The sequence below is a fragment of the Onychostoma macrolepis genome, chromosome 17, assembly GCF_012432095.1.
Source record: "Onychostoma macrolepis isolate SWU-2019 chromosome 17, ASM1243209v1, whole genome shotgun sequence".
Taxonomy (NCBI): Eukaryota; Metazoa; Chordata; class Actinopteri; order Cypriniformes; family Cyprinidae; genus Onychostoma; species Onychostoma macrolepis.
This window is the reverse complement of record NC_081171.1, coordinates 10,128,259-10,154,287: the sequence shown is the minus strand read 5'-3', so window position 1 is coordinate 10,154,287 and position 26,029 is coordinate 10,128,259. Positions and strand designations below refer to the sequence as shown.

Here is a 26,029-nt window from a genome sequence, read left to right as displayed (position 1 = left end):
TAATGTATCTGCATTACTGTATGGGCACGTTTAGGGTTGGGGTAGGTGTAGACATTAATTAAAAAATCTAATAAGTAGAAAAAAATATTTATTGTTGGTTTCCGGTAGCTGTATCCCTTCTAGCCACAACCGCGAATATAAAACATAATTACTGTATTTCTATTACTGTAAGGGTAGGTTTAGGGTTGTGGTAGGTGTAGACATTAATAAATCATAATTTAACAGGTAGCATTTTTCGTTGTCGAATTGTACTACCTACTGTTTTAATGGGAGGTAACGTAGCAAAATCTGACAGGGTAAGGTTAGCACAAATCGACAGAACACCGGCCTGCCTCTGCAGTCCAGTACAGCTCGACACGGGAACTTAAACCTGCCTTTATATCTTGCAAATAACACCAGAATACAACGCATAAAGCAATAAAGTCAAAAATGAAACATAACCTACCATATTCTAGTAGTTTTTCATCTTCAAGAGTCTTTCACAGCGCCGTTGCAGAGGAGGTGTGTGGTTGTTTTTCGCGGTCACTTAGTACTTTAGTATTTAGACTTACAGAAGGCGAATATTTCTCAGAATGCACTGAAAATATACAATAACACGCTGTACACAGCATATAAGGTAAGAAACCTGAGAAACAATAATACTGTGAAAACAAAAATGATTTACTAGCTTTGACTAGTACCTCTCTGAGCATCCAATCAAAGGACGGGAAAATGCTGACGCTATCCTAAGCCTGCTAGGTGGCTAACTCGAAATCTGATTGGTTAAAACAACGGTTTCATTGCCATTGATTTTAAGCTACAGACGCCTGCACTGTTGATTCTGAAGGCTTTAGGCAGATTTCTTTGACCCTGGCAACACTATTGCTGAAATATGATTGGATAAAAGCTCTAATATAAACATACACTACTGGAAGCAGCGCAACCAAGAGAAAAGCTATGAAATGAAGAGAATAGACTATTGGAAATAATACACATTCATGGAGAAAAAAAGTTAAAGACTTACTTTGATGCTTTATTTTGTTAACACTTCTTAGTTTAAATTTCGCAGATGAATTGCAATATTACAAACATAACAGACAAAATAATTTGTTTTTATTATAAGTTGAACACGGATGATGCACTCAAGAGACCACACCTTCTGTACCTGCTGTTTATCTCCTTGTGCAGGGTGATATAACGCCCGCCAGACCTTGGAGGAAGACTTACAGAATGAAAACAGTTATTATAGTTAATGCCTGCTCTCTCTCAACCTGTTCCGTCAGCTACATGCAGCGCCACAGGCTGCGATTACAGCAAGGAAAGAGAGACGGAAACCAAAAAAAAACAGGTTTGTGGTTGAATGTTTTGTGCCGGCTTCTTTGAAACTCCCAGCTCCTGAATCCTGTGGTTTACCTGAGCACTGCTCACCTGCGTCAACGATGACATCATTAGCACGAGGACTGGAACAGGTCAAAGGTTACTTCAGTTCAGGGGAGGTGGCCTTCAACACAGTGCCATCTACCGGTGCCAAACGGCATAACTGTTCATGCGCAATATACAAGATACATTTATTTAAAAGCTTTTCCCTTAACTCTCAAGATAAACACAAATGCATGTTTAGCACTGTACAGAAATATACACAAATATATATGTGTGTTTAACACTTCACCTCTCCCTTTGGAGAAAAATAACAATCAATAATGGTAAAAAAAAAAAAGGGTCTCTTAAAACAGTTCACCCCAAAATTAAATTTCTGCTATTATTCACCCCCATATTGATTCAAACCAACATGCTGATATATATATTTTTTTCAGTGTAAGACCAAAGGCAAATGAATGAAAAGCATGAATAAACGTATGAATCCCAAATCTAATTTATTCACTGATATTTATAGAATTTCACATCTAGTGTCCAATGACAGAACTACTTGTGTGTTGCACAGAAAAAAAATACGAGCATATGAGTATGATAGAAAAATATTGTCAGTAAAGATTTGAAATAGTAAATAAATGAAAAAATAAATTTGAGTGAACCATTTCTTTAAAACACCTATAACTAAGATTCAGTATCACTGAAATTTGCAGCCATTATTATTATTTTTATTTATTTATTTTTTTTAATTTATTTATTTAACCAGGAAAGTCCCATTGAGATACAATATCTCTTCTACCAGGGAGTCCTGGTCAAGATAGGCAGCAAAGGATAAATTTACAAAGAGATAGACATCACCACACAATGAACAAACATAAAACACAATTTTCTAAAGAATAATGCAAATCCTCGTCAGTTATTAAAACATGTACACTGTTCTATATAAACAGACTTTAAAATATTTTTAAATGTAGCAATAGATGGTACAGATTCCATATGCAATTTACCTTGAAGCTCATTCCACACACACGGAGCATAATTAGAAAAAGCAGAACGACCCATCTCTGTATGAAAAATCGGCATCTTAAGTAAAAGTTTATCTGTTGATCTGGTATTATAACTAGTTGTGCAGTATGTCAACAAACTAGATATATACTGTGGTAATTTACCCACTAAAGCTTTAAAAATAAAGATCAACATATGTTTTTTTCTCCTTAAGCACAAGGAAGTCCAATTTGTCATTTCATATAAATTACAGTGATGTGTACGGACACTTGTACCAGTGACAAATCGTAAAGCAGCATGATAAACTACATCCAATTTCTTCAAAACATTCAGAGATGCATGCATATAAATTATATCACCATAGTCCAATACTGATAAAAGAGTACTTTCTACTAAACGTTTTCGAGCAACAAAGGAGAAACATTTTTTTAAACGAAAATAAAAACCTAGCGTTGGTCTCGATTTCTTTAAAAGACTATCTATATGAGAACTGAAAGTCAGCTTATCATCGAGCCAGATACCAAGATATTTGTAGGATACAACCCTTTCAATCTGTGTACCATTTAAAGTTTGAATCATAAAATCATTTAATGGTAATCTGGACCGTGTAAAAATCATGTATTTAGTTTTTTTTGCATTTAACACTAATTTTAAGTTACCAAGAGAAGTCTGAAATGAATTAAAAACATTCTGTAAAGAGTCCATTGCCACTTTTAAAGATGGAGCCATAGTGTAGAGAATAGTGTCATCTGCATAAAAATGTACATTTGCTGGCTCAATTCCTTTACCAAGTTCATTTATATAGATAGAGAATAAAATCGGCCCCAAAATTGATCCTTGAGGAACACCTGTCTTCACTATTAAAGGAGTAGAAACAGAATTATCTATGGACACACATTGAGTCCTTCCAGTCAAATAATTAGAAAACCACTTCAACACTATATCACTAAAACCTACACATTTAAGCCTTTGCAACAAAAGAGCATGATTCACAGAATCAAATGCTTTTGATAAATCAATAAAAAGTGCAGCACATGATTTTTTATTGTCCAATGCAGTTATGATGTCATTAGTAACTGACATTGTAGCAGTTACAGTACTATGTCCTTGTCTAAAACCTGATTGAGTTTGACATAAAATATTATTAGCTGACAAATAGTACTTTAACTGTTCATTTACCATAGATTCAAACACCTTAGCTGTGACAGACAATCTTGAAATAGGCCGATAATTATCCAATACAGTAGAATCTCCACCCTTCAGTAATGGCCAAATAATTGCTGACTTCCAAGAATTTGGTATCAAACCACTACTTAAACTTAAATTAAAAATAGAAGCAATAGGTCTCGCTATTAAGTCTGCAGATATTTTTAAAAAGTAAGGCTCTATTTCATCAGGGCCAGCAGACTTTTTACAATCAAGACTTATCAAGGCTTTATGAACCTGAGACGGGGAAATAGGTAGAAAATTAAAAACATTTCTTATACAACTTGAAGAGATGGTCATATCATCCTTACCATCTACATCTACAGAAATACCAGATGAAATAATAGAACTTATATAAGTAAAGTGTGTATTAAAAGCTTCTACTATATTATATTTATCCTTAATTTCTTCATTATTTACCCTTAGTAAATCAGGAGCTGCTGGGGCCAACATAGACCCAGTTGATGATTTTATCAGCTTCCAAAATTTACTAGGATCTTTAAAATTTTTATTTATCATACTAAGATAATACTCACTTTTCGCATTTTTAATCATTTTAGTACATTTATTCCTTAGTACTCTAAATTGTTCCCAATCACTAGCACTATTAGTTCTTTTAGCCTTGGACCAAGCGATATTTCTTTCTCTGATAGAAGAAGAAACGGATGCATTGAACCATGGATTGTCTTTACCACGAACTCTAAATCGTCTTAGAGGTGCATGCTTATTAATTAGAGCTAAAAAATTTGTCTTAAAATAATTCCATGCCAAATCAACATCAGCCATATCACACACATAATCAACTTCACTATTATACAGATCATGTAAAAATGCTTGCTCACTAAAATGTTTATAATTTCTCCTAAAAATAAACTTAGACTTATATTTAGGTAGTTTACAATTTCTGACACAGGCAACTGTACAATGATCACTAACATCATTACTAAATATTCCAACAGAAAAATACTTATATGGAGAATTTGTAAGTATAACGTCAAGTAATGTAGACTTATCCATGTGTTTTGAATTCAACCTAGTTGGGCAATTAATTAATTGTGACAAATTTAAAGCATCGCAAATATCCTTAAATGATTTTGAAGATTTAGTTAACCATTATTGATTATTAATTGAATGCTAATATATACACTCTGGTGAATGAAATGTCACAGCTCACAAAACAATAACATTAAAAACAACAGAGCAAAACATTTGTTCATAAATGGCAGTAAACACATGAAATTAGTTGTCATAATTGTGAGACATTATGATAAAAGAGTTTACGAATGAGAATCTGGTCCCTTTTCCATAATTTTAAATTAGTCCTGACTGTTAAATCTGTTGAATTGATCCTTTGAGCAGACAGATTTCTTCCTGGAAGGCACCTTTAGTCTTTCAGTGAGTCAGTGTATGGCACGACATTCTGACCATGGTCTAAGAATGTATGTAAACAGGCATAATAAAATGTTTTCAAGGTCTTTGTCTCAGTCACTATCAGCCCCGTTGTGGTCAATTAAATGTTTTTCTTCCAAAAGGTGAACCTATAAAACACACAACAATGCATTATGAAGAAAATGTCTCACTGGGATTCTTGTACAGCAGCATTAACAAAAAAAATCTCAAAATTTGTTGGTAATTTTTTTTTTTTTTTTGTGTGTGATAACCTCTTGACTGTTTATTTCACATCTAACTTATGACACATGAAACACTGATTTCAGCTGAATTTATTTATACAGCAGTTTTTCTTATAATTTTATTTACAATACATTTATTATAATAATTACAATAATTATGTATTCCTGTAATCGCAAACAGCTGAGCATGGTGCAACCAAAGTCAAAGTCACGGGTTCGATGAAATATGTATTCAATATAAATCACTTTGGATAAAACATCTGCCAAACACAATAGTAAATGTAAATGTAAGAAGACTGTTATATAAGAGACATGAAACTATACAAAAATATTAGGTGGCAGAATTCCATGATCAACCAGCCTGAATTAAGTATTCCAGGAAGTTATGTAATTAGACAGTTTAATAATCTTATGAAATTCCAATTCTGTCATGCTCATGTTTACCTGCGGCTGTAAGATTCGCTGGTAGGTGGGGCTGGACAGTTCATCAAGTGTTTCAGCAGCAGGTTTATTAAGTGTCTCCGGCAGAAGAAGCCCCAGGCAGCCCGCGGAAATCCCACTCAAACAGAACACCATAAATGGCATGGAGGTGTGCAATGATTTCTGGACAATTACCAATAAATCAGTACACAATCAATATAATAATAATAATAATAATAATAATAATAATAATAATAATAAAGATGATAACATATATTTATAATATTCATTGATTTTATAGAATTTTTACAAATTATATTAATAACATCTAATACATTAATAATTGTTAATTACACAAGAAAATATTATTTAGGAGGGAAAAATGGCATTTCTTAAGTCAGACAGCTTATAGCTACTCACCATACTCGGCACAAACGGTGCCAGAATTCCCCCAACTCTACAGGACATGGAACACACACCCAGCCCTGCATTCCTAACACACACAAACACGCTTACATTAGAATTCACCCAGCACATGCAGTGAGGGACTTTTGGGTTGTACATTGATTATATAATAGCATACACTAGAGGGCGCTGTTTGCACAAGCACAGAATCTTATTCTGTAAGGACATACAATTTAACACGTTTTAATAAACATTTTTACTTAAAATGACAATTGTAAAAGATCTAAAGCACAAAAGATATGCCACATTTCACATGCAGCAAAAGTGTTGGCTGTACCTGATCATGGTTGGGTAGAGCTCTGACGTATACACATACGCAATATTAAATGCAGCACTGACCATCAGTTTTCCCACTAGAGCCAGTGACGTGGCATTTAATAAGGACCCTGAGGAAAGCAAACAACAGGCTTTAGACAACCAAATTAGAAATGCATGATGTACGCTTACAGAGAATATTAGCACTACTGGTCAAAAGTTGAAATTATTATTTTTTTATTTAATAAATTAAAAAGTTTTTTTTGTGGAAACCTTGATATAATACCATTCTAAGTCTGGAGTAGGTAAGTTAATATCTTTAATTTAATTTATTAAAATTAATATCTTTATTCAGCAATGACACTAAATTCAAAAGTGACAGTTAAGACATTTATGTATATTATTACAAAATATTTTTATTATTTCGAATACATTATGTTCTTTTAAACTTTTTAATTTATCAAAGAATCCTAAAATAAATGTGTCATGGCTTCCACAATAATAATATTAATAATAAAAATCATTATTAGTAATAATTTGTGTCGATTTATATAATAATTGAGCACCAAATCAGCGTATTAGAATGATTTCTGAAGGGTCATGTGACATTGAAGACTGGAAAATTCAGCTTTGCCATCACAGGAATAAATTACATTTTATAATTTAATAAGTAAAAAAAAAAAAAAAAAGTTATTTTACATTGTTTTTACTGTATTTTACTGATCAAATAAATGCAGCATCAGACACTTCTTTCAAAAACATTTTTAAATGTTAATTATTTTACTTTTGACCAATTGTGTGTGTGTGTGTGGTCCCCAAATGTATCGTAGAGCATTCCTGAAACAATTAATTGCATAAATAACAAAAAAAAGTGGCATCAAAGCCTAATTTATTTGGAAAGATGATCACCTGATACAGGTACGAACATTGTGAGCAGACAGGATACACCTGCAAATGCAAGAAAATTGGCCATTGACTTCCTCCGGCCTGCCCTAAAAGAAAAACAAACAAACACAGTAAGCTAATAATGTGAGAGAGTCTGATACTGCAGCGTGTGGATGTGATCGTGTGAGTGCGTTTACCACTGTTTGTTAATGAAGTACATGCAGAGAGGGTATGCAGGGAGTTCCACCAGACCATACATGGCAACACTACGGTAACGATTACCTTTATCTTCACTGGCACTGAGGGTCAACCCATAATACACAAGGCTACACGCATACCTGCATTATACACATACACGCACAGAATGAGTACATTAAAATGCACAGATCTTTGGCATAATACTGTAAGAGTGAAATCAAGATATAGCTTTTGGAAAACATTACAGACTCCTATAAAATACTCACCACACATACATGAGCACCACAGTCCTCCGGCGCAGTATGGGATGTGTGACCAGCTGGCAAACCCCAGGGCTGGATGCACCCGGAGCGCTGGTGCTGACGGTCCGCCGGAGCTTCACTGAAATTCTGCCTTTCCCGTTCCTCACAGCAAAATCCTTCAGGATGTCTTCAGCCTTCTCTGTCTGACCCCGAGAATAAAGCCAGCGTGGAGATTCTGGCAAAGTCCTGCCACAGTCATGGAAATTAGGCAGACATATTCTCATTTCTCATGTTCAAGAGACATTATGACATTTTAGATAAGATTCCAATATGATATGACAATATTTTCTGAGAATGTTTTTGATACAGGCTTAATATTTTTCCTGGAGCTTTTTGCCTCATTTATTCACATGGAATATAAGAAAAAGCACAGAAAAGAATGGGAAGAAGAGGAATGAAATCAGAAAATCATGCAAGTCAGACTTAAACTTGCTTTGCCTACGTATTTGCTCTGTGACTATTAAGCTAGCAATTAACTTCTGACAATGATATTTATATAACATGTTTTTATGTATTTATTATGAGAGCAAAATGTAAAATGTAAATGTAGTATTTAGTTAATTTAGACGAATTTTATCACAAGAACAGGGTAGAACCAGTTAATTATTTATATATGTGTGTGTGTGTGTGTGTGAGACCCTGGACCATAAAACCAGTCATAAGGGTAAATTTTTTTAAAATTGAGATTTATACAATATATCTGAAAGCTGGATAAATAAGATTTCCACTGATGTATGGTTTGTTAGGATATGACAATATTTGGCTGAGATACAACTATTTGAAAATCTGAAATCTGAGGGTGCAAAAAATCTAATCTAAATATTGAGAAAATCGCCTTTAAAGTTGTCCAAATTAAGTCATTGGCAAAGCATATTACCAATCAGAAATTAACTTTTGATATATTTATGGTAGGAAGTTTACAAAATACCTTCATGGAACATGATCTTTATTTATACCCTACACTGTAAAAAAAAAAAAAAAAAGTTGAGCGAAATTTTTTTTTACCAGCTTCAGCAGATTTTTGAGTTTGCTCAACTTATTTTTGTGGGAGATTCTCAAATTTTTGTTGTATAAACTTAAAACGACAAGTTGAGAAAACTCAAAAATCTGCTGAAGCTGGGTGCCTTAACATTTTAAGTTGGCTCAACTTTTTTTTTTTTTACAGGTGTAATGATTTTTGGCATAAAAGAAAAATCGATAATTTTGACCCATACAATGTATTTTTGGCTATTGCTACAAAATATACCTGTGCTACTTATGACTGGTTTTGTGCTCCAGGATCACATATACAGTATCTCACAGAAGTGAGTACACCCCTCACATTTTTGTAAATATTTTATTATCTTTTCATGTGACAACACTGAAGAAATGACTCTTTGCTACAATGTAAAGTAGTGAGTGTACAGCTTGTATAACAGTATAAATTTGCTGTCCCCTCAAAATAACTCAACACACAGCCATTAATGTCTAAACCTCTGGCCACAAAAGTGAGTACACCCCTAAGTGAAAATGTCCAAATTGGCCCCAAAGTGAATGAATGAATGAATGAATGAAGCATTTATATAGCGCTTTATTGTGTATTGCTATACACCCAAAGCGCTTTACAATCATATAGGGGGTCTCTCCTCAACCACCACCGGTGTGCAGCATCCACCTGGATGATGCGACGGCAGCCACATGACAATGCCTACGCCATCTTTATGTAGAGCAACAATTCTTTTTTTCAGATCCTCAGAGAGTTCCTTGCCATGAGGTGCCATGTTGAACTTCCAGTGACCAGTATGAGAGATTGAGAGCGATAACACCAAATTTAACACACCTGCTCCCCATTCACACCTGAGACCTTGTAACACTAACGAGTCACGTTACACCGGGGAGAGAAAATGGCTAATTGGGCCCAATTTGACATTTTCACTTAGGGGTGTACTCACTTTTGTGGCCAGCGGTTTAGACATTAATGGCTGTGTGTTGAGTTATTTTGAGGGGACAGCAAATTTACACTGTTATACAAGCTGTACACTCACTACTTTACATTGTAGCAAAGTGTCATTTCTTCAGTGTTGTCACTTGAAAAGATATAATAAAATATTTACAAAAATGTGAGGGGTGTACTCACTTCTGTGAGATACTGTATAACAGAAAAAAGTTATTTCAATTGTCTTAATTTACTTCTTCCAAACCTTTAAAAATATTAACCACAAACTTTTGAACAGTAGTGTGTATCATTTTTTTGCACTTCCTTCAACAGAACACACAAAAAAATTATTCTAAACTTTGTTTTTGTTCAAGATATACTTTTACAAATGCTTAAAGTGTCCTAAAAGCAACACCAAGTGCAGCTTTGGAAAGCACCGTTAGTTTAACAGGAGGTAGCTATTTGACCGCACCGCTCACTTACACGCAGAGCAGGAAGAGCAAAAGTCCAGGACAGTTGGCTGCAGTTGCTAGGCTCCGCCACGGCTGAACATAATAACCCAACACAGCAAAAAGAGCGATGCCCACTGCAAAGGTCATATTAGTCAAGGTCCCTGAAACACAGACAATCACATTAGCTTTACATGACTACTGTGAAAATAAACAACAAAACTGATTTTAATCCTAATTCATGTGTACCTGTCATAGCCCAGTAAGACTTTCCCACATATTCCTGAGTAAGAACAAAGCAGACCAATGCCATTCCTCCGTTCATCATTCCCACCAGCAGCCGAGACACAGCAAATGCCTCATAACTGGGTGCTAACGCTGTTCCGTACCCAAACAAGACCTCAAAAAACAGACCTGAGAGAGAACAGTTTTAATACAGGTCACCAGAACAACAACACACTCAACTGTTGTTTTAGGAAAGTTTAGGCCTTATGTTTGTTTGTTTGTTGGTTTCTTTGCTTTTGGTTTTCAGTTGGTTGTGCATGAAAATCACATTTAAAGCAGTTATAGATGATTAAACAGATGCAAAAAAAAAAAAAAGGTCCCACTTTATATTAGGTGGCCTTAACTACTATGTACTTACATTTAAATTAATTATTTGGTACAATGCACTTATTGTGTACATACATGTTTTTACATTGTACTTATATTTTTCAAAATACCTATATGTAGTTACATCTGTAATTACATTTATAATTACACTGTTGACCCATCCTTTACACATTAACCCACCCTTAAACTTACCCAAACCACCAAACCTGTCCCTAACCTTACCCGTATCCCACCTCAATAGCAGCAATAGTGTTTTGCAATACAATATGAACACAATAAGTACATTGTACTTATTTTTTATTTATTTAAGTACATAGTCGTTAAGGCCACCTAATATAAAGTGTGACCAAAAAAAAAAAAAACACAAAGCAGTATGCAAATATTACAATGATGTAATCCCTCCTTATAAAACATATTATCAATTGAAACATTTTCCAATTTTAGTCCTACATTACTTCAAATGAACACTTACTATAAGGCTGACATTCTACAATCAAACATTTACCCAAACTGCAGAATTAGGGTTTTATTATAGACTATTATAAAGAACAGAAACCAGTTCAACTCCATCTTACCAGTAAGGAAAACTGGCTTCCTGCCAATCTTATCGGAGAGTGGTCCAAACAGGACATTTCCAATCAGCACACCCGCAAAGAACAGAGACCCAGCCAAGTTTACTTTGTAGGCGTCATGCTTAATCAGGTACCACTGAAAAGACCAGACCAGAATATCACACAGTTCAAATATTTATGCATATACCTGCTGTCCTCATTTGATATCAAGTATAGGTGTAATTTGCATTTGAAAGGATGAGCAAAGTTTAAGACAAATTAGTTTAATGTGCTAAATTGATGACAGTCTCTTACCTCGGTCACGATTGAGTTGATGTCCTCTGTGAATTTCACACTTTGTGTTATATCATCATCTGGATCTCCAGTAACAGTTTCTATGTGATATTCTGGCACAGCACCCACTAAAATTATGAGCATGGACTGACATGCCATGTAAATCTGTAAAAACAAGACAAATATTTCAGTTTATTCAGCTTTTAATGATCTAGTTTCCTAACAGTAAATTAACAATATCTATTCTGAGTTCAAATCAATTCAAATAAAAACTCTGATATAGAGATGATCACTAGAATGTTCATTTGATCTAATTTTCTCTTTATTTTGCATTATGGCCACAACTCATGTAGGTTATTTCAAATATATTAAAAGAAAAACAGAAATATAAAGTGCATCTTAGGAATGAAACTATTTATATCCTACCTAACAATACAGTAGAAAATGATAATTTAGAAAATACAGACTTCTTTTATAATTTTAACTGTATCCCTATTCCCTTCCCACCACAAAATAATTTATAACATCATTTCCATATTCACCTGCTATAAGACAAAGCAACATTAGACAGATTTTGGTTAATTTCGTAATTGTTGTTGTTTTTTTGAATAACTTTGTGTTAAATATGCATCGTTCCATAAACACAATATTTAAGCTACATCACACAAACCTGTTTGGGATTAAGTAGGTTCTAATAGTTCCATCCTATCATATTTCTAAATATGTATGACTTACTACTTTTTTGAAATGAAAGTCTAAAAGGGAATTCAAAGAAGCAGGAGATACAACTCTGAAAATGAATCCAAAATATTACTGACATACAAACATTTCCAGTTTTCAGAGCCAACAAAGTAATATCATTGCTGGATGAGACCTCATCAGGTTCCAGGGTCTTAAAATGGAAACCCAAAACTAATAACATAAGTAAACACAAGTAAATGATTCACTAAAACTAGGTCGAATTAGAGCAAAGACATCCCATCGCCTGAAGATAAGATGCAAATATAGGGTTGGTCCACCAAATATAAATTTTGCTAGTGGGTTGTGTGATCAGAAATATAAAGGGATTTAACTACACAAACACATGTCTGTCCAGTATTTATGGATTTGCATCTCTCATTTGTTACCTGTAGGAGAACAAGGATGGTGATCATCCGCTTCTGGTGTCTACCGAATTCTCCAACCACCTGGTAAGCCTCCTCTAAATCCATTCCAGGGTCAAATCATCCGACTGCATACCATTGTGTGTATATTTACATTTTTAATAAGGGCTTTGAGAACAACTGAGGTTTCAGATGTTCCGCTGTAACCTGGTTTCCTTTCGCAGACGTGGAATGAAACCACGTGGTAAAGAGCGGCCCTGATTGGACGAGATTGTGTTATTCAAACACGTGGTACAGACCGCTGTTATGATTGGACTTCAGGAAAAAAAGAATTGAAACGAGCGTCTTTAGTGACCACATTGTTTTTAATTGTACTAATTTAGACTAAAAATTAAGGGTCTTAAAAGTGTTCTCATATTTTTGTTCTTTGCATTTTCAAATCAATGGTTATTAAAGACCATCAATGTCATTATTATAATCGATGTCATCATTCAAGTGTAAATTATTCAGACAGCAGTAGTAGAAAGTTTCAGATATACACACTCGGAGAAACAAAGTACACATTTGCATTTAAGTTCAGATAGGCCAATTTTAGTGCAAGCAAATCAAAATTCACAAATTCAGGGACAACAAGAATCAACCCTCAAAAATCGTAAATGTAAAGAATAAAACATTTAAAACAACATTTGCAACAAGTCGAGTAGGATAAAAGCATCTGCTAAATGTTTAAATGTAAAATAATCAATATTTAATATTGTTTTTCTACTTGGCCTTCTCAGATTAAACACCTGATTTTTAAATCTTTGAATGGTGCATTTCTCTTACACAGTATGTAAAGTTTGCTAAAATAAGGTTACAACAATTCTTACGTTTTAAATTCTTTATTAAACGTAGCAATCCGCAAACATGATTTTCTTGTAATAAGAACCTTGTCTTTTAAATTTGAGGAAAACATACATCTACAAAGAGCACCAATGTTACAGTCAAACCAAATGTAATAGAAATAATAAATTTATACAAACATTTTAAAACCGAACAATACTTTAAATATAATTTTATTGGTTCATATATGGAGTGGATCATTTCCTTTTAGCTTTTAATTAAACAAATGTTTAACAAAAAAAAAAAAAAAAAAGCAAGCTCTAAACTCTAGTGAAACTAACAGAAAAGATAACAAAGAAATCACCCTGAAGTTAAAACATTTATTATTGAACTGTGAGGAAACAAGACGTATGAAAGCAAAATACAGACAAATCATATTTAAAAAGACATACACAGACAGTTAAAACAATGCTCTAAGATATACATGGAAAGAATAAAAACAGAATATAATTTGTCAATTCTGACACCTGAGTGGTAGTTTAGAACGTGGTGGCGTAGTCGTGCTTTCATTGTCCACCTTTGAACGGTTCAGTGACTTATTGCAGTTTTCCTTCTTGCTTTTCTTCTGATCAGAAAAAAATAACAAAGTATTGTCAATAAATGTATTTTAAAACCAACACTATTTAGATGTAGCCACACCGTTGTTCAGCAGATTGTCACAGACAAAAACATGCCATTTTAGTAGGAATTCATGCAATTGGGAATTTCGCTTGAGGGAAAAACATTTCCCAACACAGAATTTGCAACAGGTTCAGTGTTTTTCACGTTGACCAACAGAAAGCTGCTTGGTTCAAGTGACTTGTGTGAGGTGTGCATTATTGAAAATGCAATGGACCTCTTTGGCCCCCCCCAAAAAATATTTGCTAATGTGACCAGACCTTAAACCTTTGCATGACAGTAAATGGGTCCAAAATGTCTCACCTTGAAAAAGGGAACTCTTCCGTTTTCGTAACACACCAGGTTCTCATCAGAGCACAACTGTTCAGTGACATTTCCATCACTAGAAACACTGACTTCATCCTCCAGAGAGTCCTAAAAACAGAACTGAGGTTACGCCAGTCCAAACAAGAGCATCTACAGCTTCTTAATAAAACTTAAAAGCAGGCAGTGTTTCCACTGACTAGCTCTAGAACATGGATGGTCAAAACTTATGATTGTAATACCTGGTCAAGAGGTTTCTCTTCCGCCTCTATGACGGTCTCACACTGGCTCAGTGCACACTGAAGCTGCTCCTGCTGAGCTCTGAACTCATCTTCCAGCTCCTCTCGACTCCTCGGCTTGCTCAGCACACGTGGATACATATACTCCTTACGCTGAGGGGTCGTTCCTGCAAAGATTCACACATCACATCAGTGCCCAGTACACATGGATAGATCACTTGCACTTGAGCCATGTCTATATACATAGCCATATTTTGAATATTTCCCACACAGCTTCTCTCATACCTGTTGGTAAATCTTGCCGCAGCTCTGAGCTGATGAAGTTTTGTACAGTGTCCAGTGCCTGAGTGTTGATGGAAGAGAGGATCTCTTTGTGCTCCTGCAAGGTAGCATCATCTTTGCTGGTCTGCAATTCCACACGACTCAGGATTCCTTCTACTTCCTGCTGCATATGACTCAAACAGGCTTCACAGTCCTTAACTGCTTTCTCACCCTTTTCTTCTACAGACTGCATGCACACATAAGAGTAAAAGATTTAGCATAGACAAGAAAGTCACATATTCCGTGTTAACTTTCTCCATTCAACAGGTTCAGACACAAAGGGCAGTCTTGGCCACATGACAGGAAGCAAGCAAGACCGTCCCAAGTCTGATAAATGCCAAAGCTTAGTGCCCTTAACACATACTAAACGCACACCATTAAGGCTAAGCATATTTCATCAAATTCTGGAACTCACACGTCCCAAAATTGCAAGATGTTGAGGAAAAATTTAGCACAAGTTAAAATAATTAGACATTACATAGTAAAACGTAGTGTTGCACTCTTTATTGGTAAAGAGAGGAGTTCAATATTTTCATCTACTTTAACCATTTAAATAGAAGCATCACAATTACTAAATTATGATGTCTGATATGGGGAATACTAAACAAAAGTTTTATTTCATAAGTACAAAGTGTTAAATCAATGTGTAAATAAAGCTTTGGAAAAAAGTTCACTTGCATTTTTTTTTTTAGCAACACTATAATGGGCTGTTCACACAGAACACATTTTTCCATTCCACTGTGCTATTTTTCCATTGTTAATCTATGTAAACACTAGACAAACATTTAACCGTTATGCTTGTGACTTTTGCAGCATGACATGTTCTAAAAACTGGGCACTTAAGTTAAAAAGAAAAAACAAATGGAAAAAAAAAAAATTAAAGTGTCTTGAGACCTGCATACATCTGGTTACCCAATAAATAAAAGTAAATTAATTACGTTCTACACACACTTGAGGTCTTCACACCCACTTGAACACTGGCCAAACACAGGAAACATGCCATGCAAATAAACAAGGTCAAGTGCAAAGACCACAGATGTGGACATTTCTGGGAGAGGCCCAAACTTACCTTAAGCAGGTCTTGCACAGCTGTGTCTGTCTCCCTGATGAGTTTGAGCTGTTCCTGGGCTTTATTCTCAGTTGAGCCTCTGGCTTCATGGCACCACTTGAGTCCCGACTCAGCCAATGAGTCCACTGATCTCTGCAGGTGTCTGCAGTAACCAGCACATTCCTCCAGCGTCCTCGCTCCTTCTTCCGTCACTTCAGTCATCTCTGTTATAACTCCATCCACAGAGGAACCCAGCCGAGCACGGACAGACACTGTGTGCTCCTCAGACACAGTGCATTTACTACAATAAAGATGAGATTTGTTAGGGTTTTGTTATAGAAAACTTGAAGGTATGTGTTGTGAATGCCCTCTCACCTCTGTATGGAGCTCTGTAGCGTTTCTAGTGAAACAATCTGGGCAGATGCTGCCTGTTCAAGACCCTCAAAGTCAGTCTGGGTGTCCACCGCCAAAAGATTCATTTGGTTCTGCAAACACTGAACCAGTTCGGCCACACGCTGTAGAAAGGAACAATACAAGCAGTTTTAGAACCCTGTGGTGGTCAAAGTGATTTAGGCAAGTCATGTGACCAAATGCTCTCATTATAAGGTTCTTTCAAGTTCTCTCACGCTTAAAGTGTTTTTCTTGGTCTAGTTTGGAAAGTAACGGCTTATAAACCATTTTTAAAACACTGAGGCCGGCTGAGCATTTCAGCATATACATAACCAGCCTCCCTGCGGCCAAAAGGTGACATTTACAGCACCCACAAAGCTTGGGAATATCTGAGCCAATCAGTTTAAAGAAATGTGATCACTTGGTTTAAACACAAACCTCCTCTTCAAGAACCTGTCAGTGGGAGTAGACTTACTGCCTGATGGTTGTTTCCAGCTTGGCTGATCTGTTGCTTGAGCTTGTCGTTCTCGGCACGCAGAGTGTTGAAGCCTTGCACAGCGCACTCTCGCATACTGGCCAACGATTCAACATAAGAGTCAAAAAACGACATCATCTCTGCTTTCAGACCCTGCATCTGTAGGAGACATTTTAATTTGACCGATTATAAATCTCAAAAGAATCACGCTGACATAAGAACATGTAAAATCATCTGAAACATACCTGCTCAGCCAAAGAGTTGTATTTGTGAAGGGTTTGCTTCAGATTGTCATTCATGGCCATGACAGATCTGATACCTGGCACCGCCTGGGCAACCAAAACCTCCTCTAAATGCTGTTTGTGGTCATCCTGGGGGAAAAAATAAAATAAAATCATAAATCAAATGTTATTAACCCTCTGGAGCCATGTGGAGTACTTTTTTTTTTTTATTATTATAAAAAAAATTTTTTTATTGTGGATGGACGCAATTTTTGGACTTCAAAGTCTCCATAAAGCTTGGAAGAGCCAGGACATTTTTTTTTTTAAATTAACTGATTGTATTCATCTGAATGAAGAAAGTCATATACACCGAGGATGGCTTTAGGGTGAGTAAATCATGGGGTAATCTTAATTTTTGGGTGTACTATCCCTTTAAATCATTATTTACGGGAACTTAGGAGTGACCATAACTTTGTTTTCAAAACTTATTTTAATCTAAGTCTATGGGGCCTTTGAATATTGACTGAGAACCACTACTCGCATCTAACACCCTTGAAAAGACCATTGATGGTTTCAATACAGCATTAAAAAAAGCATTTACCAATATCAAAAGGTTGTCAAACAAACCGTTTACAATTTGAAGCGTCATGGAGTTTTTACCAGTATTTCCAGCATGCTATTTTGAGCCTCCTGAGAGAGTTTCTTCTGATGTAACACTTGTTCCTTGCACCGCTCCACACCTTCTCCCACAGCCCCTTTAATACTGCTGTAAGACTCACAGACAGCACCTAACGTCTCCTTAAACACTGTTCCATTTGTATTCAGCAGCTCACCTACATAAAGACATTTAAACATTAATGTGATTGTTTTCCTGGAGATAGCTTTCTTGCTGGAAGTGACTTTAACCCCCCGAAAGAGCATATTACATTTTGAGAATGGAGCCATGGAACATATCTTACCCACAGAAGAGCGGTAATAGTCAATCATAGCAGCATGTTTGTGGGTCTGCTCCTGCAGTGAGGTCTGCATGCTGTTGTAGCAGTTCTCCATGCGCTGGGAAAAGCTCTGCTGGACCTCCCCGTTATGAAGCTCCACTTCCTTCTTCCTCTGCAGCTTAGCGTGGAGACCATTAACATCCTGTGTGCTGACCTCAGCAGTGTTCAACAGCTGGATGAGAGAGATCGAGTTAATAATTATGCATACTATCCTATCATTACATCAGCAAACTACACATCTGATTCACAGACCTGGTCAGCAGTGTTGTAGAGTTGACACTCATTGCTTTCGAGCTGTGAAGTGATGTACACCTCTTGAGTGAGGCGGTGCCTGGTCTCTGTTAGGTCTTTGTGAGCATCCTCCAGTCTCTGGCTCTTGTCCTGCAGGTCCTCAGTGCACTGGTCCAATTTCTGCTTACTGTCTGTAAACAAGTCCATAATCTGCCAACACAAGCACAATTTATCAGATACATCACTCATTGTCATGACATCACAAACACACACACTCAAAAGTGGAAGTCGGCAGGACTTGTACACACAGAAAAGCAGAAGTAGAATAGATTTGAAAGACGCTCACCTTTTTGAGCTCCTCCTCCACACCAGCTATCCGCTCTGTGTACTCAGTAATCTGCTCTTCCTGAGACATCAGTTTACTGTTCATATTCCTGTAAATGGGCAAATAGAATTCTGAATTATCACCTCCAATCAAACTAAAAATAACTCTTAATTAAAGGAAGCAAAATCTGTTTTCCAAAGAAAATGTTGACCATTTAATTTGAGGCATTCGTTGTCCACAGCACAGTTTTTTTTTTTTTGTTTTTTTAAAGAATTTAAGCAAAGACATTAACTTGATCAAGTGGCAGGAAAACTAAGTTGTTACCAAAAAAAAAAAAAAAAAAGACAAAATGTACAATTCACATGACACTAAAAAAAATCAGTTGTACCATCACAGGATGAAACTACATAGAATAATTTCATTTTAAATTCTAATAATATTTAACCATTTATTGATTAAAAAACAAGAAAAACAAATACATGCAGAACTCACTCATAGTTATCAACAGAGAGGTACACTCCATGTTTGTCACGGGTTGCAGCCAAATCTCTTTTCAGTCGCTCAATCTCCTCTGTGTATTCCTACAACATTTATTTTAGAAACATGAATAGGTTGGTCAATGCTGCATGAACGAGAAGAAATTGGGAATATAGTTCAGGAAATCTTATGAAAATGTATAATGTACAAACAATAAAGTAACTTGCCTTGATCAGAGTTCTCTTGGTGAGTTTTTGGTTAACCTCTGGCTTATTCATGATACTCTTGGCCCTGTTAGCATAGTCCAGAGTGCTCAGAGTTTCCTACAACAAAATTATAAATCAATATTCCTAATAACAAGGACAAAATCAGAAAGAAACAGCACAAAGTCTAGCAGCACAAGACATACCTCCAAATTGATGGAGGCAGGAGACACAGTGGCGATAATGGAGGTTTTGGTGCGTCCTCCCAGTGAGTCTTGCAGAATACGAGTGAGTTTGGACTCTCTGTAGGGCACGTGAGGCCCTCTCTCCACAAGAGCCTTGATTACACGACCCAGAGTCAGCAGAGACTGGTTTATGTTGCCAGCTTCACGTGCACGCTTGTCCACAGCACCAGATCGCCCAATGTTCTCACTACCCGCAAGATCCACCTAAACAGCGCAAACACGTGAGTTACTGGTTTAAAAACACTTCAACACTGATTAACTATTTTTTGAACCAGAGTTGTAGATTAAAATACCGTGTCTGAAGGAAGTAAACTCACCAAGTTCAGTTTTCCGATCTTAACCAGCTCTTCTCCATCCAGTGTTATCTCTTTCATGTGAATAGTCACGGAGAACACTGAATGAGATCGACTAGTGGAAAAAAGAAGAAGAGAGAAGTTATAAACCATAAACAAAACACCACAAAAGGCATACATTTAGTCTTCTGTCCATTTAAAATCGGGAAGCATGGATTCAACTGTTACCTGGAATAAGCGTTCATGAGCGTGGAGGCTGTCTTTCTCTTGGCAGCTCCTCTCTCCAGGATCTGATACACCTCGTTCTTATTGTGTACAGTGATCTCCTCCAGACCTTTAATGGTAACTCCCCTCTGACAGATACACAGAATGTCTTGTTTTAACAAACATTTAGACATGGTATTTTTCAAAGGAAAGATAAACGGATATTATAGGTATAATTCATTACAGAAAAAATAAAATAAAAAAAAAGCAGCAGCATACTTTATTTCTGGGATCATCAAACAGTTGTAGTCTCTCCGTGACATCTGGAGCTGGGCTGAGAAGGTCAAACAGTTCCTCATTATAGATTTCCAGCAGAGAAACCTTCACTGAGAACTCTGTGCCATTATTGGACAGTTTCTCAAAGATCTGATGAAGAGTTCTGGGAATGATTCCAGCCAGAGGGTCCTGTAAGAGAAATCATGAAAGATACGGAAGGAGGGAAAAATGCTGATCAATCCCTGAGCAAATCATATCATGCAAATATTGGCATTTATATTGTGGCCCAATAGTAAAACCTCAATAAGCAAACAGCTATTCCTTCATTTCACATGCAAGAGTATAACACATTATCATTATTCTCAAAGGTAAATTTGTAAATACAAGCAGTTTATTCAGGGAGTCAAAATGAGGATTTAAAATTGCTACTGGTGCAAGAAAACATTGATAACATTAGAGGCCTTTAGAAAAGAAATCAAACACTACATTAATGTATGATATGGCCCCATTTAAATCAACATCGGTTTGACAAGTTTCACTACTGCAGAACTGCCCAACTTTGCCTCTAATATTACCTCTTCCCAAGTAAACTCCTCATTGGGTGATCTTTCACCCTCCATTGTGAAGGTTTTCCCTGTTCCAGTTTGTCCATATCTTAAACCAAAAAGAAATAACCCATTATGTAAATGCATAAGATTTGTTTATTTTATTTTTTAATACCATGCCAACTTTTTAGCTATCATCATGGCAAAAATCTAACTTTAGTAAATAAAATGTAGTAGCTATAGAAACCAAATAAAATTTCTAGGTCCAAAATGTGGAATTAAAAAAAAAAAAAAAAAGGTGTTGAATGATTTGGTATTTAAATACAGATACTCACGCAAAAACAGTACAATTATAGCCCATGATAACTTCATCTAATATGGGGCAAACCACACTTCTATAAACATCAATTTGTTTGGCAGAAGGACCAAAAACCTAAACCAATTGAAATAAGATAAAATTAATGAGCATTACTACTACACAGGAAAAAAAAAAAAAAATGTAATGACATTAATACTCAGGATGTGGGTGAAAAACAAGCCAAACACTCACCATGTCAAAAGTGTATGTTTTTCTTGCTGCTTTGTCTGTGGCACCTCCAGTACGGACTACCACCTCTTTTCGGTTCTGGTCACAATCAACAACTGTATGAGAGGCAGATTTACGCTCCACTGTGTTGAAGGGTCTGTGAATTGCACATCAGATATGAGAATTGTACAGACATTAATTTCCAATTAATGTATTCACAATTGTATTTAGAAAGGAAAAAAAGTAGAACAGCCAGAGTTAACACCAAACATGAACAAACAGATGAACAAAAATAAACATCCTATTCTATAAAAATCTTGAAAAAGCAACAAACATAAAATACAAATAATCAAACCATGGTTTTAGCCAACAATCGACATGATTAATTACATAAATTGGTCATTTAAATCGTGTCATGTGGGGGTCAAGCTGTTATAAGACTCTTGGCCTCAGAACTAAAAAAAAACAAATAAATTAACAATGTTAAGATTTCTGTTTGCAGGGTAGAATTTAACAAATAGAGAGGGGTTTAAACTATGAGTATAAAAACTTAATTAACGTTAAGTTGGTTATTGGTCATACATACAGTACAACATACAAAATATGTGATTGAGGCATTATTACACTACTTACAAAAAATATAAATAACTGTTACACATAAAACCTGTACATTTACCTGCATCGTACAACCACTTGTATATTTCTGCCTTTTTCATCTTTTTTAACTGCTGGTAACTGTGATGAAGCCATGTTGAAGGAGCGTCTTTCGTGCTCCAGGTCTGAAATGCCCTTTAAATGTAACCTTTAAACAAAATTAGGTTTTAAAATCCAAATATAAGTCACACCGGAATCATTAATATAAATACGGAGCCATTTAAAAAGTATAAACATAAGTTACACAAACATATTGCATAACACCCGCAGATACATTAGTATGACATTGTCCAGCCTAAATGGCGCCTAACCAAAATAAATGACAAAACCAAGCAAATAAGAACAAAATTGGCAAACGCACATACCGTTCACCTGATCTCCTTTAAAAGCAAATCAAATAAGCTGCCAAAGTCGTTTAAAATCCCACCAATAACGCAGGTTATTTGAATACACTCTATTAGTTGTACGCTCTGACTACGAGTCTTCAAGCGCTGCAGTTGCTGACTTTGAAAATTGCGCATCTGCAGCTTTAAGCCAATCAGAGAAGAGGATTTTTTCACTATGCTTCTGATTGGTCTAAAGGAGACGAGCTGGAACGGATGCATCTCGGGAAAGAGCAGTGTTTTTAAAATAGTACAGGACTACGAGAGCGAGATTGAATTCATAAATTAAATTACGTTTAATTAATAAATAGCTTTCAACAGTACTATATTTATTTTAAAATAAAGTTGGCTTAATAATTATGCATTTTTAAATGGAAATATATAAGGCGTAAGTAAAACTAATCGGATAAAGAATGAACATTTCATATTTCCTTTCAACAAGTCATAAACAATTCATATTTATTTTTATTTGCATAGTCAATGGATTTTTTTTATTAAACTAATGTTTGAATTATGTTTATTATGATTGCTTTAAAATGTAGTATTGTACATTACAGAAAACAATTAAGTGTGGGGTCTCTCTTTTTGTGTCACATTTTTGTTATGCTCTAAAATTATTTTCCTACTTCACTGGAGGTTTCATTACAACAAAGCAGGAACGCCTCAGACATGTTTGTCTTTCTGACACCGCCTTTTGCTTGAAACGACTGTAGTTCCTAAAATTACCAGTAGATGGTGGTAAGAAACCATCACACACTTCTTAGTAAACAGATCTAGGCATTTTAGACCTTCATGGTACGATGTTAAACGTATTTGGACTGCAGAGCAAATCATACAGTGGAAATACATATTTGTATAAATATATTTAGGCACTTTTCTAGCCGTTGTCTTACATGATTATTGTCACTCTGTCATCTATTTATCAACTTCATCAAGTTTTATTTATTCACACCAAGCATCCTTCTTCAGAAATACCCTTTGTACATGTATTCATAATCACCACATATCATGATCTCCTTTTCTATCATTCTCGTAACAGTACTTCTTATTCTTAGTTGCAGAATAAATTTATTTTTATTTCCCGATTGTCAACTTTGTATTAGCTTGAGCACTTATATGACCCAGGGTTTGATTGAAAAAAAAAAAAAGATTTCAACTTGTTATCATGTTATTATAATTTATTTTTGCTATTAAATGCCTTTTGTGTAAAGATTTTACTGACTTTTAGCCTTGTATTTGACCCAGACATAAAAGTAAATCATAAACATAAAAGTAAATGTTCATAAACTATTCAGTGTTTATTATGTTAAAACTAAATGTTTCAAAAATTACAACTGTCTCACTGTTGTAACAAAAGTTAGTGTACTTTTTAGACAAACAGTGTCATTGAACAACATGCTTGGGGTGTGATGTGATGTGTGAAGAAAACAAAGAAAATAAAAAAATAAAATATATTTTTTATAGTTTAAAACACAATAAAAAATGTGCTTCGAATGCAAACGCTGTTGTGGAATTGTGTATGACTTTAACAAGAATGACACCAATTATACAGATTAAATACACTAGTGTGAGTGTAAATAAATATAAAAATAAGTGGAAAATAAATTAAAGTTTAAAAGAATAAAATACATATGAAAAATTAAATGCAGAAAATAATAAACTAAGGAAAAAATTACACAAAATAAATGTACAATTAAATGTAACTAAAAATGAATCATTTGTTTTATTAAATTATATATTAATCGGATTACTTTAGTTATTTCCTATTATTACATTTATTTATTATCTATGCATTTGTACATTTATATGTTTATTTATTTATTTGTAATATGAGTGTCCTCCATAGGAAATGCGCTTTTTCCCCGCAAAGGGCCAAAAGAGCCCTTCCTGTCAAACGGTGGAGACTTTTATTTTAAAGTAGTATCATTGCTATGGACTTGTTGTGTTGTCATAGTAGCTGTGCTCACGTTTCGGCGTTCCTCGCAGTCTCTGGCTTCACACGGGTGCAGTAGCCTGACAACAGCAGCGCAGCAGCAGCAGGAGGGAATGGGGAGAGAGGGGCACCGCACCGTTTAACAAGACACTCTTCAACACAACACGACCAATAAAACAATTCACCATCGGTGAGCACGCGCCTCAATCTACAAAAACCTCGCGAGCCGATCGCTTGTGTTTTTCCTCTCGTGATCCTGAAATAATCAATAAAATCAACCGAAGCTAACGCGAGCTCGCGTGCTAACCACTATCACCCTAAAAACCGAGCTGTCCGGCGTACATTTGTTGAAAACTGTTCGTGCTTTCAATCCCTGGCGGTGTAAATGCAGTACGTGGTTTATTATAACCGGTTTTAAGTGAGATAAATCAATGCATAATGTGATTTCTGCTTGCATGACGGTGCCTTTTTAGCTACACGCGTCTGTTAGCCCCTGAAAGACTGATTCACATGGACTGATTCATATTGATTATTAGGACAGTTTCAGATCGGGTGATGTATTTCATATGTAATCAAATAGCAGCACAGTGCGAGAGTCACGTTTGTGATTGGCAAAGTGACAGATGCATGATTTTTGGGGGCCTCGGGTGTGTTGCTGGTTTCAAGGCCAAGGTCGCAATGAGGCCTAACTGATATGCATGAATAATCATTTTTAGCATATGATGGATAGTGTTTAGATGTATCTGTGATTGTTATGATGGGTGTAGTGCAGTAAATATGATGCTGGAGGGCTCTGGTTTTCATCTGCTTGGCGTCTGAAACGTGGGTGATTTTTGCTTGTGTGCCACCAAGGATTATGAAAAGGCTGTTATGTCTTTTTAAGCTTTAGAGTATAGTAAATGTGGTTTGCATTAAGATTATTTATGTATGTATTTTAATTGTATTTATCTTCTTTTTTATTTTTTTTTACCATGCTATTTGGACATTTATTAAAACCACAGGTGTCGAATAAATACTACGGTAAACAAATGTGATTGATATCGCTTAACAAAAAGTACTGTGGTTGTATTATTACTGACCGATATTTTTTGTGAGGTTGATTTGTTGATCGTATATATGTGTGTGTGTGTGTATATATGTATATGTATATGTGTATGTATGTGTGCACGTTTTTGTGAAAAGTCAGGACATAGATTTGTATAATGACAAAGGTATGACATAGGTATTATAAGGTTAAGGTGACTTTTCAGGACATTGACCCATGTCCCCACTTTTCAAAATGCTTATAAATCATACAGAGTGAGGTTTTTTGGGGGGAAAGTAGAAATGCACAGTTTCCTGTAAGGGGTAGGTTTAGGGTTGGTGTAGGGCAATAGCACATACAGTAAGTACAGTATAAAAACCATTATGCCTATGGAATGTCCCCACTTTTCACAAAAACGAACATGTGTGTGTATATGTGTATGTGTGTACTTGTTTATGCTACATTGTGGGGACCACAAGGATAGTAAAACCTGAAATTTTTGACATTGTGGGGACCGGCCTGTGGTCCCCACGAGGGAAAAAAATTATTAAAAAGAGTAAATGATGTTTATCTGAAA

General features: G+C 35.6%; 3 protein-coding genes across 4 annotated transcripts in view; 1 reads left to right on the top strand and 2 right to left on the bottom strand.

Annotated features, from left to right (window-relative positions):
- Positions 1-4,394: 4,394 nt before the first annotated feature.
- Positions 4,395-12,873, bottom strand: slc22a15 (solute carrier family 22 member 15). 2 transcript variants are annotated; one of them, XM_058748326.1, is made up of 12 exons: positions 12,666-12,873; positions 11,560-11,703; positions 11,269-11,401; positions 10,331-10,495; positions 10,116-10,245; positions 7,682-7,903; positions 7,415-7,555; positions 7,242-7,324; positions 6,355-6,463; positions 6,033-6,105; positions 5,637-5,795; positions 4,395-5,099 (listed from the first exon to the last, which is right to left on the bottom strand). In XM_058748326.1, exons 1-12 carry the CDS (start codon positions 12,747-12,749, stop codon positions 5,043-5,045), a joined length of 1,500 nt encoding a protein of 499 aa, XP_058604309.1. In that variant the 5' UTR covers positions 12,750-12,873; the 3' UTR covers positions 4,395-5,042. The 2 variants fall into 2 exon arrangements, with proteins under 2 accessions (XP_058604309.1, XP_058604310.1); XM_058748327.1 differs by lacking the exon at positions 4,395-5,099 and adding an exon at positions 5,271-5,452.
- A 956-nt stretch (positions 12,874-13,829) lies between these two features.
- Positions 13,830-22,632, bottom strand: kif11 (kinesin family member 11). Its single transcript, XM_058750364.1, has 23 exons — positions 22,478-22,632; positions 22,135-22,260; positions 21,483-21,615; positions 21,268-21,365; positions 20,963-21,041; positions 20,391-20,576; positions 20,136-20,260; positions 19,932-20,022; positions 19,576-19,818; positions 19,394-19,489; positions 19,182-19,270; positions 18,711-18,798; positions 18,386-18,574; positions 18,098-18,305; positions 17,799-17,971; positions 17,163-17,288; positions 16,918-17,076; positions 16,428-16,567; positions 16,074-16,353; positions 14,969-15,191; positions 14,687-14,850; positions 14,445-14,555; positions 13,830-14,088 (listed from the first exon to the last, which is right to left on the bottom strand). The coding sequence occupies exons 2-23, from the start codon at positions 22,206-22,208 to the stop codon at positions 13,978-13,980; spliced, it is 3,186 nt and encodes a 1,061-aa protein (XP_058606347.1). The 5' UTR covers positions 22,209-22,260; positions 22,478-22,632; the 3' UTR covers positions 13,830-13,977.
- A 1,782-nt stretch (positions 22,633-24,414) lies between these two features.
- The window catches only part of dicer1 (dicer 1, ribonuclease type III), a 40,486-nt gene continuing 38,871 nt past the window's right edge, over positions 24,415-26,029 (top strand). The window contains exon 1 of the mRNA XM_058748705.1: positions 24,415-24,618. The gene's annotated coding sequence lies outside the window, so the exon portion shown is untranslated. The remainder of the gene's footprint in view (positions 24,619-26,029) is intronic.

Bases quoted from the DNA above. Each gene is read 5' to 3' on its own strand.
- slc22a15 (XM_058748326.1), bottom strand. From the start codon at position 12,749: ATGGATTTAGAGGAGGCTTACCAGGTGGTTGGAGAATTCGGTAGACAC. The intron at 10,496-11,268 runs GTAAGATGGAGT...GTTCTCTCTCAG, and splicing joins GAAGCCAGTTTTCCTTACTG to GTCTGTTTTTTGAGGTCTTG. The intron at 7,325-7,414 runs GTAAACGCACTC...TTTTTCTTTTAG, and splicing joins TACTTCATTAACAAACAGTG to GGCAGGCCGGAGGAAGTCAA.
- kif11 (XM_058750364.1), bottom strand. From the start codon at position 22,208: ATGGCTTCATCACAGTTACCAGCAGTTAAAAAAGATGAAAAAGGCAGA. The intron at 20,023-20,135 runs GTAACAGTTGAA...TTTTTCCACTAG, and splicing joins CTCATGAACGCTTATTCCAG to TCGATCTCATTCAGTGTTCT. The intron at 19,271-19,393 runs GCAAGTTACTTT...TAAATGTTGTAG, and splicing joins CCAAGAGAACTCTGATCAAG to GAATACACAGAGGAGATTGA.